Source organism: Muscardinus avellanarius (genome assembly GCF_963383645.1).
Source record: "Muscardinus avellanarius genome assembly, chromosome: 7".
Lineage (NCBI taxonomy): Eukaryota > Metazoa > Chordata > Mammalia > Rodentia > Gliridae > Muscardinus > Muscardinus avellanarius.
In genome coordinates this window covers 61,391,858-61,404,651 of record NC_137793.1, presented here as the reverse complement: position 1 = coordinate 61,404,651, position 12,794 = coordinate 61,391,858, and the positions used below count along the sequence as shown (strand labels likewise).

The 12,794-nt window shown below is 38.8% G+C and overlaps 2 protein-coding genes across 2 annotated transcripts in view; both read right to left on the bottom strand.

Annotated features, from left to right (window-relative positions):
* OPN3 (opsin 3) overlaps positions 1-12,794 on the bottom strand; it is a gene marked incomplete at both ends in the record, with an annotated part of 33,601 nt that extends 20,807 nt beyond the window's left edge. Inside the window, one exon of the mRNA XM_080698554.1 lies at positions 12,428-12,794. Within this exon, the coding sequence (XP_080554680.1) occupies positions 12,428-12,794 (367 nt within the window). The remainder of the gene's footprint in view (positions 1-12,427) is intronic.
* CHML (CHM like Rab escort protein) lies at positions 6,695-8,665 on the bottom strand (the record flags this gene model as incomplete). Its single annotated transcript, XM_080698218.1, has 1 exon — positions 6,695-8,665. One exon carries the CDS (start codon positions 8,663-8,665, stop codon positions 6,695-6,697), a length of 1,971 nt encoding a protein of 656 aa, XP_080554344.1.

The following is a 12,794-nucleotide window of genomic DNA, read 5'->3' as shown; positions in this document are numbered from 1 at the left end:
CTAATTAATGGATGTAAATGCTAAGGAGGAGTAAGTCCAGGCGAGTTACCTTAACCCTCAGGTCTTATCTATAAAGTGGGTACAAACACTTGCCCTTTCTTACCTTACTTAGCTATCCCAAAGACCAGAGTACAGCTGTCGGAAGAACATCATTTCTGCCTGCACTATAGCAGAACGGGTTTCACAGTATTCACAATATAGTCAAATCCTGTCAGTTGGATCATGTATGTTCTGTACTGTTTGTGCATTATAGAAAACTAGAGGTACTGTGCCTCCTGCCATTGAAGTGTGAACACATCAGGATGTTGGCTAAATGGAAGGATCCTAGAAAACAAGGCCTCCATAATTAAGGCAAACCTACTAAAACACAAATCCTCAAAGAGGAGTACCTCATGGTCAATGGGACTGTGACCCCCACTTGACCCACCAAGAAGGCAAATAAAACTAATCATCAGATAACTTCCTGGTATTGAAGCTTGATGATCTACTTACACATGGACTTCTTTACATTTCCTATTCCCTGACCTCCCCTGGGCTTCCAGACCCAATGCATCTTTCTCTTTGCTCACTCTTCAGGCAAGAGAAGCCTGACTCGACTGTCAGACCTAATTAAATGAATGTTAGCTGCAATAGAGTGCAGAAGGGTTCACTGGCCCAGCTTTTAACTGTAAGCAGCTTGTTTCCAACAGTGTAATACAAGGTGTGGGCATCCTTTAAAAGAAATGCTTTGCATCCCAAGTCAGAGGATTCCTTTTCTTCTCTTTGTGAATTAATGGTAGGGTAGTGGCAGTTAAATGAAAAGTGTGATGAGTAGAAAAGGTTCAAATGCTCATTAAGGTAAAAGGAACCTTACCTTAAGCTCCATGTTCCAACAGACTGTTTCTTAGGTACAGAGGACTTGTTCTGTTCATTTTATATTTCGAAACCCCAGAGTAATGCCAACTCAAAACCAACACTAGGTGTTTAAGTGACATTTGTGGAATTAAGTCACCTTGGCTTGGCTCTCTCCGGCAACTGGAAGGGTTGGCCCATATCCTCAGTCCCAAGGAAATGCCAAGTCTGTGACTCCAGTCTTCATCTCCCTGCGCTCCCACATTCCCAAATGCTGTGTTCTTGGATTTGGGGGCATACTTTAATTAGTATGAAATGTCTTCATGCTGATGTCCTGGTTGCATTGCAACTATTTCTATTATTCCTCAGTGCTGAACATGTAAGTAACAAAAGATACAAAATCCATCTTGACTAAGTTCTCCTTCCTACCAAGACTTATAAAACTTTCTACCATACATTTTTAGAGATTGTCTTTTTTACTTTAACATTTAGACAAGCATTTTAAAAATAGATTTAAAAGAGAATTTTAGAAGTTTCCAAGAAATCCGTGATTTTCTTATTAATTCAGTAAACCAATTCACCAATCACTTAATTTTTTATTGCATACATCAATATTTTTACAGAAACACTAAGAACTCCTTAGTATTAAACTCCAATTATTTATATCTTCTCATTCTTTTCAATGTAGACCTACATTTTTACAAATATAATCAACAGATTTAATTTGTTGTAACATTTTTCATTCTCACATTTTGGCATATAAGTTGACATATATCAGTATTAACTAATGGCTATGTATTTATGATAGTAATAGCAAAACACCAACATTTATTCAGTTCTCAATTACGGGCTTTTTTTAAACTTGTACGAGTGGAATTGCTACAAATATCTTTGAACAAGTACTTTTTTGTCCTTTAAATATTTTCCTAGGTATATGCCACTCAAAGTGACTTAGTATGTCAAAAGATTATAGAGTTCTTATCTGTCTTCCAAACAGTTCTTTAAAATTATTACTAACATGTCATTGGTATGAAGATACATGCACATATTTCAAAAAATTGCTTAAATAATAGTATGAACTAGGTCAGAGTTGCTTAAATTTGTATTTTAATAGTCATTTGAGTGTTACCTAAAAATTGTTTTTATTTGTATCTTCTCATCTGCTATCAATTTCTAAATTTGCCTAGTAAAGAAGACAAATGCTTAAGGATTTGCATCCATTTTAAAACATGATTAATACCACTTACATAATGCAGACAGCGTTTTTTGTTAATTCCATCTTATTTAGTATACATTTTTCTCTTTTAATTGATCTACTTTGTCAACACTTCTGATTGCCACACAGTTCCTTTGCACCATTCTTGGGATGAAAATTGCAGTCTTTTTACTTTTGTATACAACACTTTATCTGGAATAAATTGCACTACAACATGAAAGTGAGGAACTAGTGTCTATCTCCACACTTACCAGCTATTCTTTGTTTTTCTAGTACTGGGGTTTGAACTTAGTGGGGTTCCACCTCTGAGCTACACCCCTAGCCATTTTTATTTTTTTCTTTGAAACAGGGTCTTGCTAAATGCTGAGGCTGATCTTGAACCTTTAATCCTCCTGTTCCAGCCTCCCAAGTACTGGAATTACAGGTGTGCTCTACCATGCCAGCTCCAGCAATTCTACCAATAGTTATTAAATACTTCTTAAAAGGTTTGTTGGTATTAAGCTTTCTACCCAGCATCACAAAGTATTTAGAAAAGCTGCCTAATGGCATACTCTAAGGACTTAAAAGGAAAAGCTCTCATTTTTTCCTCCTAAATTAAACCATCTATCTCTGCCTAATTATCTTTCTAGGTAATTTATCATAATTCTGTCAAATTACATAAAGCATCCAGTTGGAATGTTAAATGGTATTATAATAAATCTACATGTGCCACATATTGGCATTTCTTTGGACATGGTGTCATGTTCACTAACTTAATCCTCACTATTTCTACTTTACAGATGGTGAAATAGAAGATAAGACCGGTTAGCTATCCCAAGAAGAGACAACTAAAAAGAAGTGATGCAAGGACACCCCCCCACACTTAGTACTTTCCACTAAACCAAGATGTCTCTCAGGGGAGTATGCTCATATTTTAAATTTAGCTCTTTCAACCTGCTTCTTTTGAAGCATCTTTCTTAAATTATCCCAAAATAGTTGCATAACATTCTTTAAATGGCTCATATCTATTAACACCCAAATGCTTTTTACATTGTAGTCACTGTTGGAACCCAGAAATAAAACTTTAAAAATTATATACCCTGAAAATTCATAAATTATTTATTGTTTAGTACATTTATATGGTAGAATAGGTTTAGCTAGTTATAAAGCCATGTAAACAGGAAATAATGTTTTTGTTGCTTTCTTATCTTTGTCATTTTATCAAATTTTTATTGCAATAACAAGCTTTTTCAACCACATAAAAACAAAAATGGCACCAACATTGCTTGTGCGTGTGTGATTGTGTGTTACTGGGGATTGAACCCAGGGATATTCAAACTCTGAGCAACACACACACCCCTGCCCTATTTCATTGTCTTATTTTGAAGCAGAGTCTAAATTGCAGAGGACCTCACTAAATTGCTGAAACTGGCCTCAAACCTGTGATCCTCCTATCTCAGCCTCTCAAATCCTGGGATCACTGAAGGCATGTGGCACTGTGCCTGACTACATTGCTTTTGACTTGAGAAATGTTTCTTATGTCTTTCCCCAATATGAATGCTAGGTTATTAGTTTTAAGTAATTATCACATTATGAGAAACCTATGAAATCATTACAAAAGATAATTAATCAAAGATGAATGATAAATTCTTTAAAAGTTACTTGCAGTTAATAGTTCAGATCTTCACCTTTGTTTTAGTGATATTGATGAAATGGCTGTTCTTATCCTAAGTCACAAGTAGAATGTTTTTACTTGTAGCTGTATTGTTTGCCAAAATTTCATTTTTCATTCTGCATGTATTCAGAATGTGACTTTTTTCTTTTTGGTGGTACTGGTGGTGGAACCCAGGGGCTTTTCTACCTCCGGGCTATACTCCCAGACCTATTTTATACTTCATTTGGAAACAGGATCTCACTAAGTAGCTGAGGCTGACTTTGAACCTGCGTGACCCTCCTGTCAGCCTCCCAAACGCTGGGATTACAAGCATGTGCCACCACGCCCAGCTCTCTGAACGTGACTTTTTAAAGAATGTTTTACTTTAGTACTGAAACCATATTTACCTCAAAATGTAATTAATTGCATACCATCTTTCATGATATGCAAATAGATATTTTTTCCTTTTAATCTGAAAAAGTTCACCAATAAGCCCAATTAGAGTCAGATCCTAACACTGGATTATAATATTCCATACATTTTTAAATGCTTCTTACTGGCTTATAATTTGTCTCGTTTTCAACTTTTACTTTGTATTAATTAAGTAATGTATTTCGTTAATTTTTAAAAACGGTTCTTACTGTGGCCTAGGCTAACATCACCTTTCTCCACTTCTCATTATTCTTTTTCTCGATTTCTTATGACCTGTGATGCTGAGCAGTGAGTCTGCATCACCTTAATTATCTTAAAATCTATGCATATACAAGGTAATAATGTATATGCATTTATGTGGCACTTTAGATTTCACTGTGATGTATAATTACAATGTACCAATGAAAGTATATAAATTTTTATTCACTTAAATTACTATCTTGTAGGTCAGCCAGCAGGCATTTCAGTTGTTTTTATAGGTTTAAACTCTAGGATTACCCAGTTTCACCTTACTGTAACTATAAAGTCACTATTAAATATCAACAGTGACTTTTCTACTTTTGGTATGCTGTCAGTTACTTAAATCTGTCTTGCCTCATTTCCCTCACATACAAAGAAGAGTTGAAATCAGAATGTATCTGGCCTAGTAACATTTTTATAACATAGTCTTCAGATCAAAAGATGTTGCTGAAGAGCGTTATTTTGTTAAGACTTGGCCAAATTTTGCTTCAATGAGATTCAAAAACATATTACTCTTACTCATATTTCTCTGGTTCAGTAATAAGCTGCAAGACCAGTACAGCAATACTATCTTCTCCAGCAACACTAGATCCCAATTTTCAAGGGGATCATTTTTTTCTCATACCATTCACTCTTTTAACCATAGATGTTAGTGGAAAGATCAAGGGATTTATTTATTCATTTTTATGGCACTGAAGACTAAACCCAGGAACATTCTACCTCCAAGCTGCACCTCCAGTCCTATTTTATTTTTTATTTTGAAATAAGAGTCTCATTAGATTGATGAACGTCTCACTACTTGCTGAGACTATTCTCCAAACTGCAACCCTCTTGTCTCAGCCTCCCAAGTATTGGGATTAGAGTTATGTACCACCAGGCTCCGTTTTGATGAAAAGTTTTAGAATCATGAGAGTGGTTTCCAATGTTGGCTCTTCCACAAGCAGACTCAGAGAAAATCAGTAACTGAGTCTCCATTCCTCTCTGAAAGTGTATGCTGTTGTATCTACTTTGTTGGGAACCTGTGATGAGAAAGCACAATAGCACTTAGCACAGAGTAATGCTGTTATAAGCAAAACCTGTTATGAAAGGGTTCATTTCCTACAGGATTAACTGTTCTTTGCCTGAGGAAGGAGGAGATACATCTCTCTTACAGCCTACAGGTGTTCACTACTAAAGCACATCAGTGTTTTATTTACTTCTGATGGTTCTGAGAGAAAAGTTCTTTTTCAGATCCCAGCCAAGAGGCATAAACGATTATGAAGACGGTCACCTCACCATCTGTGGAATGGGACAACCAAAGGGGCATGGTAAACACTATTCTGACTCAATTTACTACCCAGTGTTGCTAACTAAAATGGTAGAGACAACAAGGTGGTATGTTTCATCCTGAGAAAACTGGGATGAGAAAATCTATTTATAGAGGGTTCTAAAACTGTGATGCCAAGTTAAAAATGCCTCACTTGGTTTCTTTTTGGAATTCCCTTTTAAGAATTTCAGAAAGCTATCCTAACATATCTTTTCTGGGGTACTTTATTTTTATTTTTTTATGTTGACCCAAATTACTTGCTGGGTATTCTTTTAGGCATTAGAACAGGGGTCTATAGAAATTTTTTGAACTAATCTCTTATCTTCTAACTTTTCTTTTGAATGTATCTCCCACAAGCCATGTACGTCTTCAACTACTAACTCCAACTTATTTTGTAAAGTAGAAGGCTACAGTGATCTGAGTTTCTCACTGTTTACAAGGGTCAAGTAGGTGAAGTCATCTACAAAATATATTGTAAACACCAAACATAACTGGAGACAACTGTATTTCATCACATTGGCATCTGTATTAGTTGCTGTCGCTCCTATCAAGTCTACAAATTTATATTATATACAGAAGACTCACATAATTTACTATTTGTGTATGTGTTTCCCCATTCAAACACAGTGGTGGCAAATTTAACAGCTGCATAAGTTACTCAAGTGTTTCTTAAGTCTATCATTAATTGTTCTCCAGAAAATGGATAAAACTTGAAGCTCAGTAGCAGGCACAATGCTACCTTCCTTTAAGCAAAGTTGCTAATATGGAACCCTCATATACATACAAAATATCAACTCTGTTTCAAGATTCTGGGTCATGGAGCTGATTGATTCTGAAACAGAAAGTCCAATGATCAATAAATCAGTTAGTGATAGGTCAAGAAAGAGACTCAATGCCCAATGTCTCAAAGAGAATTGAAGACAATATCTGCATAGTATGCATCATATACTCATTTCCATTTAGTCACATGGGAAGCTGTCCTTCAAAGGAAAATATTCTGATGCCAGGATGAAGAACATTTCCAGCTTGCTCTTTTCTAATTTTGAAGGTTCTTCCCTGGGATTTCTAGGATGCTGTTGTCCTCAGGGGATTTTGGCATGGCCATTATTACGTTGTTAGTTCCAGGAGTATCTGGTTGCTTATCATCACCATCAAAGATGATGTCTTCTGGATTTGGAGGAGGAGGGCAGAACTCTTCACCTGGAAAGATCTCCTGGAATAGTGTTTCTGCCTGCTTGACTGCATGCTCATTCCCTAGTCCAGAATCAGGCCCAGAGCAGACATACACGTTAGAGGGTAAGCCGATGTAGGAGCTCCTGCTGACTCCTGAGGAATCTCTCATATTAAAATACAGAGCCCACAAGAGTCTTGGCTTTCTGATTTGTTCTTTTTCTACTTCTGTTTCAGTGAATGGAGAGAATAATTTCCTCACCACTAACTCTAAGTCTTCTCTTGCTGTTTTCGAAGACAAACAGGTCAGATGTACTAGGTAGGTGTCTTTCATGCATGTCATGGTTGATGAACATAATTCTGTGACCCGAACAGAACAAGCTCCTGGTTCTACTGGAGGCACTATCAAAATGGAAATCTGCTGATCTGATTCTGCCTTCAGTACAGACTGATCTGTAATGAGCACTGCCCTTGAGATCTGTTTATACTGCACATTTGAGCATGTTTCCTTGGAAAGGTAACTATCCTCCACAATAAAATATTTAGCATGTATCCTTTGACCAAGGTGATCTATAATTGCTTTACATCTTCCCGATTCTCTGTCAAGTACAAGGCATTGTACTTTATGGCGAAGACAATAGATTCCACCAAAAACTGCACACATCCTGCAGAAACACTGGGGAATTTCTCCTTGGCCATACAAGGGAAATAAAAATGGAGTATTGCCGAACCGTCCAAGACACTGAAGGAAGTTTTTTGTTGCTTTGAGGCCATCTAATGTGGTGCAAGATGATTCTGATGTCATTGCAATTGAGTGCAGTATAAAATGTTGGAGACTGGGTGTTAATTTTTTAGTCTTCAAGTACTCTGCAAATGGACACTGCTTGAAATCTTGGTAGTCCTCAGGTTGTTGTTCATAGTCTAAACAGAATGTAAGAAATTTCATCAGCATCCTTTTTTCAACCATAGTGAGTTCTTTGCTATTAAAGACATCTGCTCTGGAGCAAGGCACTTGTTCTACTTTTCCTTCCCGAAATGCAAGAATCCTAGTGACATTTTTAAACTCTGCATAACGACTCACATTTGATTTAATTAAAAGATCAATAAGTGATCCTTGGGAATAAAGAAGCTTTGATACCAAATCAATATTAAATTTCCTGCCTTCTTTAATCATCTGAGAGTAAGTAATTCTATTTATCTTTGGTTGATTAGTGTTGTCTTCCACTGTAGGTTTTTTTCCATCATTATATCCATCTGAAACTGTCTGGAGACAAGATTTATCTCCACAATCATTTTCTTCCTCCACTGATTCCTCTACATCAGTTACTTCTGGTGAAATCTCTCTAACACTTGTTTGAGTGTGTGTGGCAGGCATTTTGTAACTAGTAAAGTATGACGTGTGGTTTTCTTCAGGTAAGTACACAGAATCCAGAGATTTGATGGGGGCACTGGATGCCACTGAGGAAAGACCATTCTGTAGAGTACCAGTCTCTTGAACACAGTCCTCCTCCATACCTTGACTAGCATAAGAGAAAACTTCTATGTGTTGGATGGTTTCATCCCTCTTGGAAAGAGTGATGGCGTCTTCTGTTTCATGGATCAAGTCTTGCCACGTAGCAGTATTTTCTTCCTCAACATCACTGTTTTGCTGATACTCCTTCAACCAGGATAGCAATCCTGAGAAGCTAAAACTAGCCCAATTCCCTCCGTAGTAACTTCTCGAATCAATATGCAGAACCCTCTGTCCACTTCTTGAGCATGCAGCTGCAAGGATGGACTCAGGCAGACCTGTGCCTATTATAATCACATCAAACTCTGTGGGGAGACTGTCAGCCATCCTGGAAGGAAAAGGGTCTGGCAGAAGTTGCTGATAAGAGAAATGTGTCTGAATCTAGGCTGAGGGCTCCGCTGAGATGCGCTTGTGCGTAATAAAAACTCTCCTTGTGATGTTCCAGTTCATCCCAGAAGCACTGGGTTTGCTGGTCCTAGCTGTTTTAACTGTTACTGTTTTTACATACTTTTTTTTATAAGTCAGTAGCATAAAAACATGACAAAGTACATCTAATCACATCTGTGAATATTAACATGGATGTGTGGTTTTCATTTCTGCGTTTCGGCTTAGCAGTAAATATCAAAATGCATCACATGTGCATTTGTCACTGGAACTCTTCTCTGAAAGAAGAAAATTCAAGAAAGAATACAACTTTAAACAATTTAAGAGAAGTAATTTCATGCAATAGTAATTAAAACCCACTGAAGCCTGATTTATCTGGCTGTAAACCTCTACCAAAACAAATAATTAAATGCTTTCTCTCACATATTTTCTAATTTCTTGAAAATGAATAGTGGAGATATACCACCACCTCCTCTTAATCAGGTATTACAATAATAAAAGAATGGACATTATATCCCACAAAAATAAAAAAGGAATTAACATGATATAATTCTTTGATTTTAAGAATACTTGAATAAAACTAAACACAGCTATGAGCTTAGACTAAAAGGAATGTGTGACTTCACTGTGTTTAAGGAAACAGATTATGTTCCACATGTATATGGTTATGATTAGGAGTATTTCTGTGGTCAAGTCTGTAAATGATTCCAGCACAGCAGAACAGACAACCTTTCCTTGCCCAGTCACCTTTAGGATCTTATGGAAGCAACACGAGTCTGCTGTGTCTAAGTTAACTAGTTAGATTATTAAAAGAATTAATAGAACAGCTGGTATTTAAAATATTTAGGTGCACAAAAGAATAGGCCTACTGAGGGGAAATGTATTTATAACATATCTTTGTATGAATGTATATATATATATATATATGCTTTATAAGTTAAAAAAAGGAAATTCTGGTTTCATATATTAAAATATCTTAACATTTGTAACAATTGAATGAGATGTTTGCATTTTACCAGACTGTCTCTGCAAACTGAATCTCTGTATCTCCCCCAAAAAGGTCATTCTACACATTCTCCACCAAGGGTAACAGTAACAATGACAGGTTCCCCCCCCAACCCCCAAGGGGTGGTGAGGGAAGTCATTTCAATTAACCTGCAGCATAATGTGGGCTATGTTTTTTGTGTAGAACATCTCTATAATGACAGGAGTGGCCAGATGTGGCACAGCCAAGGGCCTGAAGGGCATACTCATATGTAAGTGTTCAGACTAAAGCACCCTCCCACCCTACCATAGCGTTAGCCTTTATCAGTCTTTGCACAGTAGCAGTGAGTGATCTTTTAACATCTAACTTTCATTACTGTTTAATCTACTGACACGTACATGGGTACAAGTTAGACCTGCCAAGACTAAAAGTACTGACTATTTGGGGTATTGGTAAACAAGCAATTCATTCACAACTTAAAACTAAATGGCTGGCCTGACTGGTCAATATAACTGAAATGGTGGTCCTAACAGCCTTATCTAGTACAGTTTCGGCTTCAAAAATATCAGAGCTGCCACAAATTTTCAGCTTCCCCTGAGAAATCAGGATCTGAGCATAGAATTGAACAGTTGCCTGGTCTGTGTAGATGCATGTGTATGTCTGAATTACTTATACAGAAAACAGGGAGAAAGAACCTACAGGGTATCTGAAGAAGCATACCCACAGTATTTGCCTTCTCCTGGCTTAAAAGGCCATGGAGCTGATGGAGAAGTAAGAGAGAAGGGCACTGGCCATAAACACACTTTCTAACCTACAGATATCAAAGGAGTCCTTCAAAATACAGAGCAAGTGGGATGTTCTTAAAGAACAGTAAGCTCAACTACTCCATAATAAACATGAGAAAACAATGCCTGGGGAAAGCCCACCCAAAGAGTCAGCCACAGAAAGAGGAGCAGGATCCACCCTGGTGCCTTCAGGCTAGTGATCTTCCCACTGGATGGAAAAGCCTCTCCAAATATTCTGGAACAAACAGCTACTCCTGGCATTTCAAAATTTCCTCTCCCTTCAATACTCCATGGTTGGCATGTTCTTGCTCAGGGACAAAAAGGAGAGAAGCATTTTCCTTTCTTCATTCTTAACCCTAATCTAGAAACATACTGCAGCAAAGGAATTCCTGACCAAGAACTTTTTAAGCCCCACAGTAACCTCATTCTGAAATTGCCTTCAGGGCTTAAGCAAGTCTTCTATCCTCTAATCCCAAAGTCTATCTGTAATTCTAAAATGAGGACAAAGTCATGGTTAAAAACACTAATGAAACACCCTGAGAAACAGAGCAGCCGTCAGGTAAAATATGACAAAATAAATATTGCTAGAAATCTTAGAAAAATCATTTCTGATTGGGATGAGTGGAGAGGAGAAATGGTGAAGAGAAGAAAGCAGAATACACACGGAGGTGCGGCTGGCAGGGGAAAATCTGAGGAAGCTGTGGATGCTAGCTAGCACTTATTAAACAACTCAATCTCCTTGGTTTTGAACTTCCAGGTTCACAGAATTTCCCAGCACAGCAAAGGCACTTCATGAAAAGAGAACTTTCATCTCTGAACAACAAAAAATCATCTGTTGCCCACCCTAGAGAGCGTTACTGATGCCATTTTTGGTTTGGTTTTGAATCACCTTCTTTAAACTTAGCTGTGTCTAAAAAAAATTGCCTGATAGGTATCTTTAATTAGTACAAAGGGTGTAGCCACATAGCCATCTATATCACCACCAACATACCTTAAAGCCCCTCAGTTTCAAATGTTTATACGAAGAAAATTCTCAAATTAAAATTAATACTTATTGGAGAGGAGGGAGAGAATATCAGAATCACTGAGATAATCAAATATATGAAATAACGACTCCTGATATGTTGATTCCTCTGAAATATCAAAAAATGAATCATGACAAAAGAGTATAATAATTGGGTCTGTCACCGTACAAGAGGCTGGTGAATAAGAACTATTTATAATAATGCTACACAAATTTTGTTTTCCAATATCTGCCAAGACAAAGGCAGTAATAAATTATCAATGGATTTGGGATTTTAAAAAAGGAACTTTAAGACCTGAGAAATACAAGTTTCTATTCCAAAGCTTTGTACAAATGGAATTCTTGGAGGATACAAGAAAAATAATTTCATTCTGAAGCTTAAAAGACCATACACGGGACTGACTACCAAAATACCAAGTCTCAACGTGACTTAAATCTTCTCAGTACTGTACAAATAAATGTTCAGTTAACGACCAGGTTCCACTTTTAATGAAATCTAGGGGCTGCACTGCTAATTATTTGTTCACCTGAACCGGTATTTTTGGAGCCATCTGTAATGATCTCACCTTAAATTTTGATGATGGAACTGTAGGGAGGAAAATACAGTTAAAAAAAAAAGTTTATGGGGCAAATGCCGATTCTCATTCTGAGGACGCGAATGAAACTTTCTCACTCTCTGGGAAGTAGCCAAAGGTTTCCAACTGCTAATGAGCTTAAGGACAATAAATGCTACACACTGCTACGACCTGGGGTTTCTGCCTCCGATTTTAGGGAGCCAGTAGCGTGTGGAGGAAGTCTCGCGTCCCCTCCTCCGACTTTCGGGGCTAAGCTCCTCTTCCCGGGGTCTCGGGACCCAGGCCCCGGTTCCTCCCCGGCGCAGGCCGGGCGCGGGCGGCGGGCCCGCCACTCACCCAGGAGGCTGCCGCAGAAGCCGTCCCACGCGCAGCCCGCGGCGTCCCACGCCCCGCCGCTCCTCAGGCAGGCCGCGAGCGCGAAGGCGCCGCCGCACAGCGAGCCCAGCAGGTCGCCCAGGCTGACGTGCACCAGCAGGAGGTGGGCGGGCGCGCGGAGCCGCGGGGACTTGTAGTAGACGACGAGCACCAGCAGGCTGCCGCCCGCGCCCAGCAGCGCCAGCGCGCCCAGCAGCAGCGCCAGCCGCTCGTAGGCGCCGGGGCTGAAGGGCGGCGCGGGGCTGCGCGTGCCCGCCGGGCCCTCGGCGCCCGCCGCGCCGCCGCGCTCCCACCAGCCCTGGCCTGCGCTGCCGTTCCCCGAGAACAT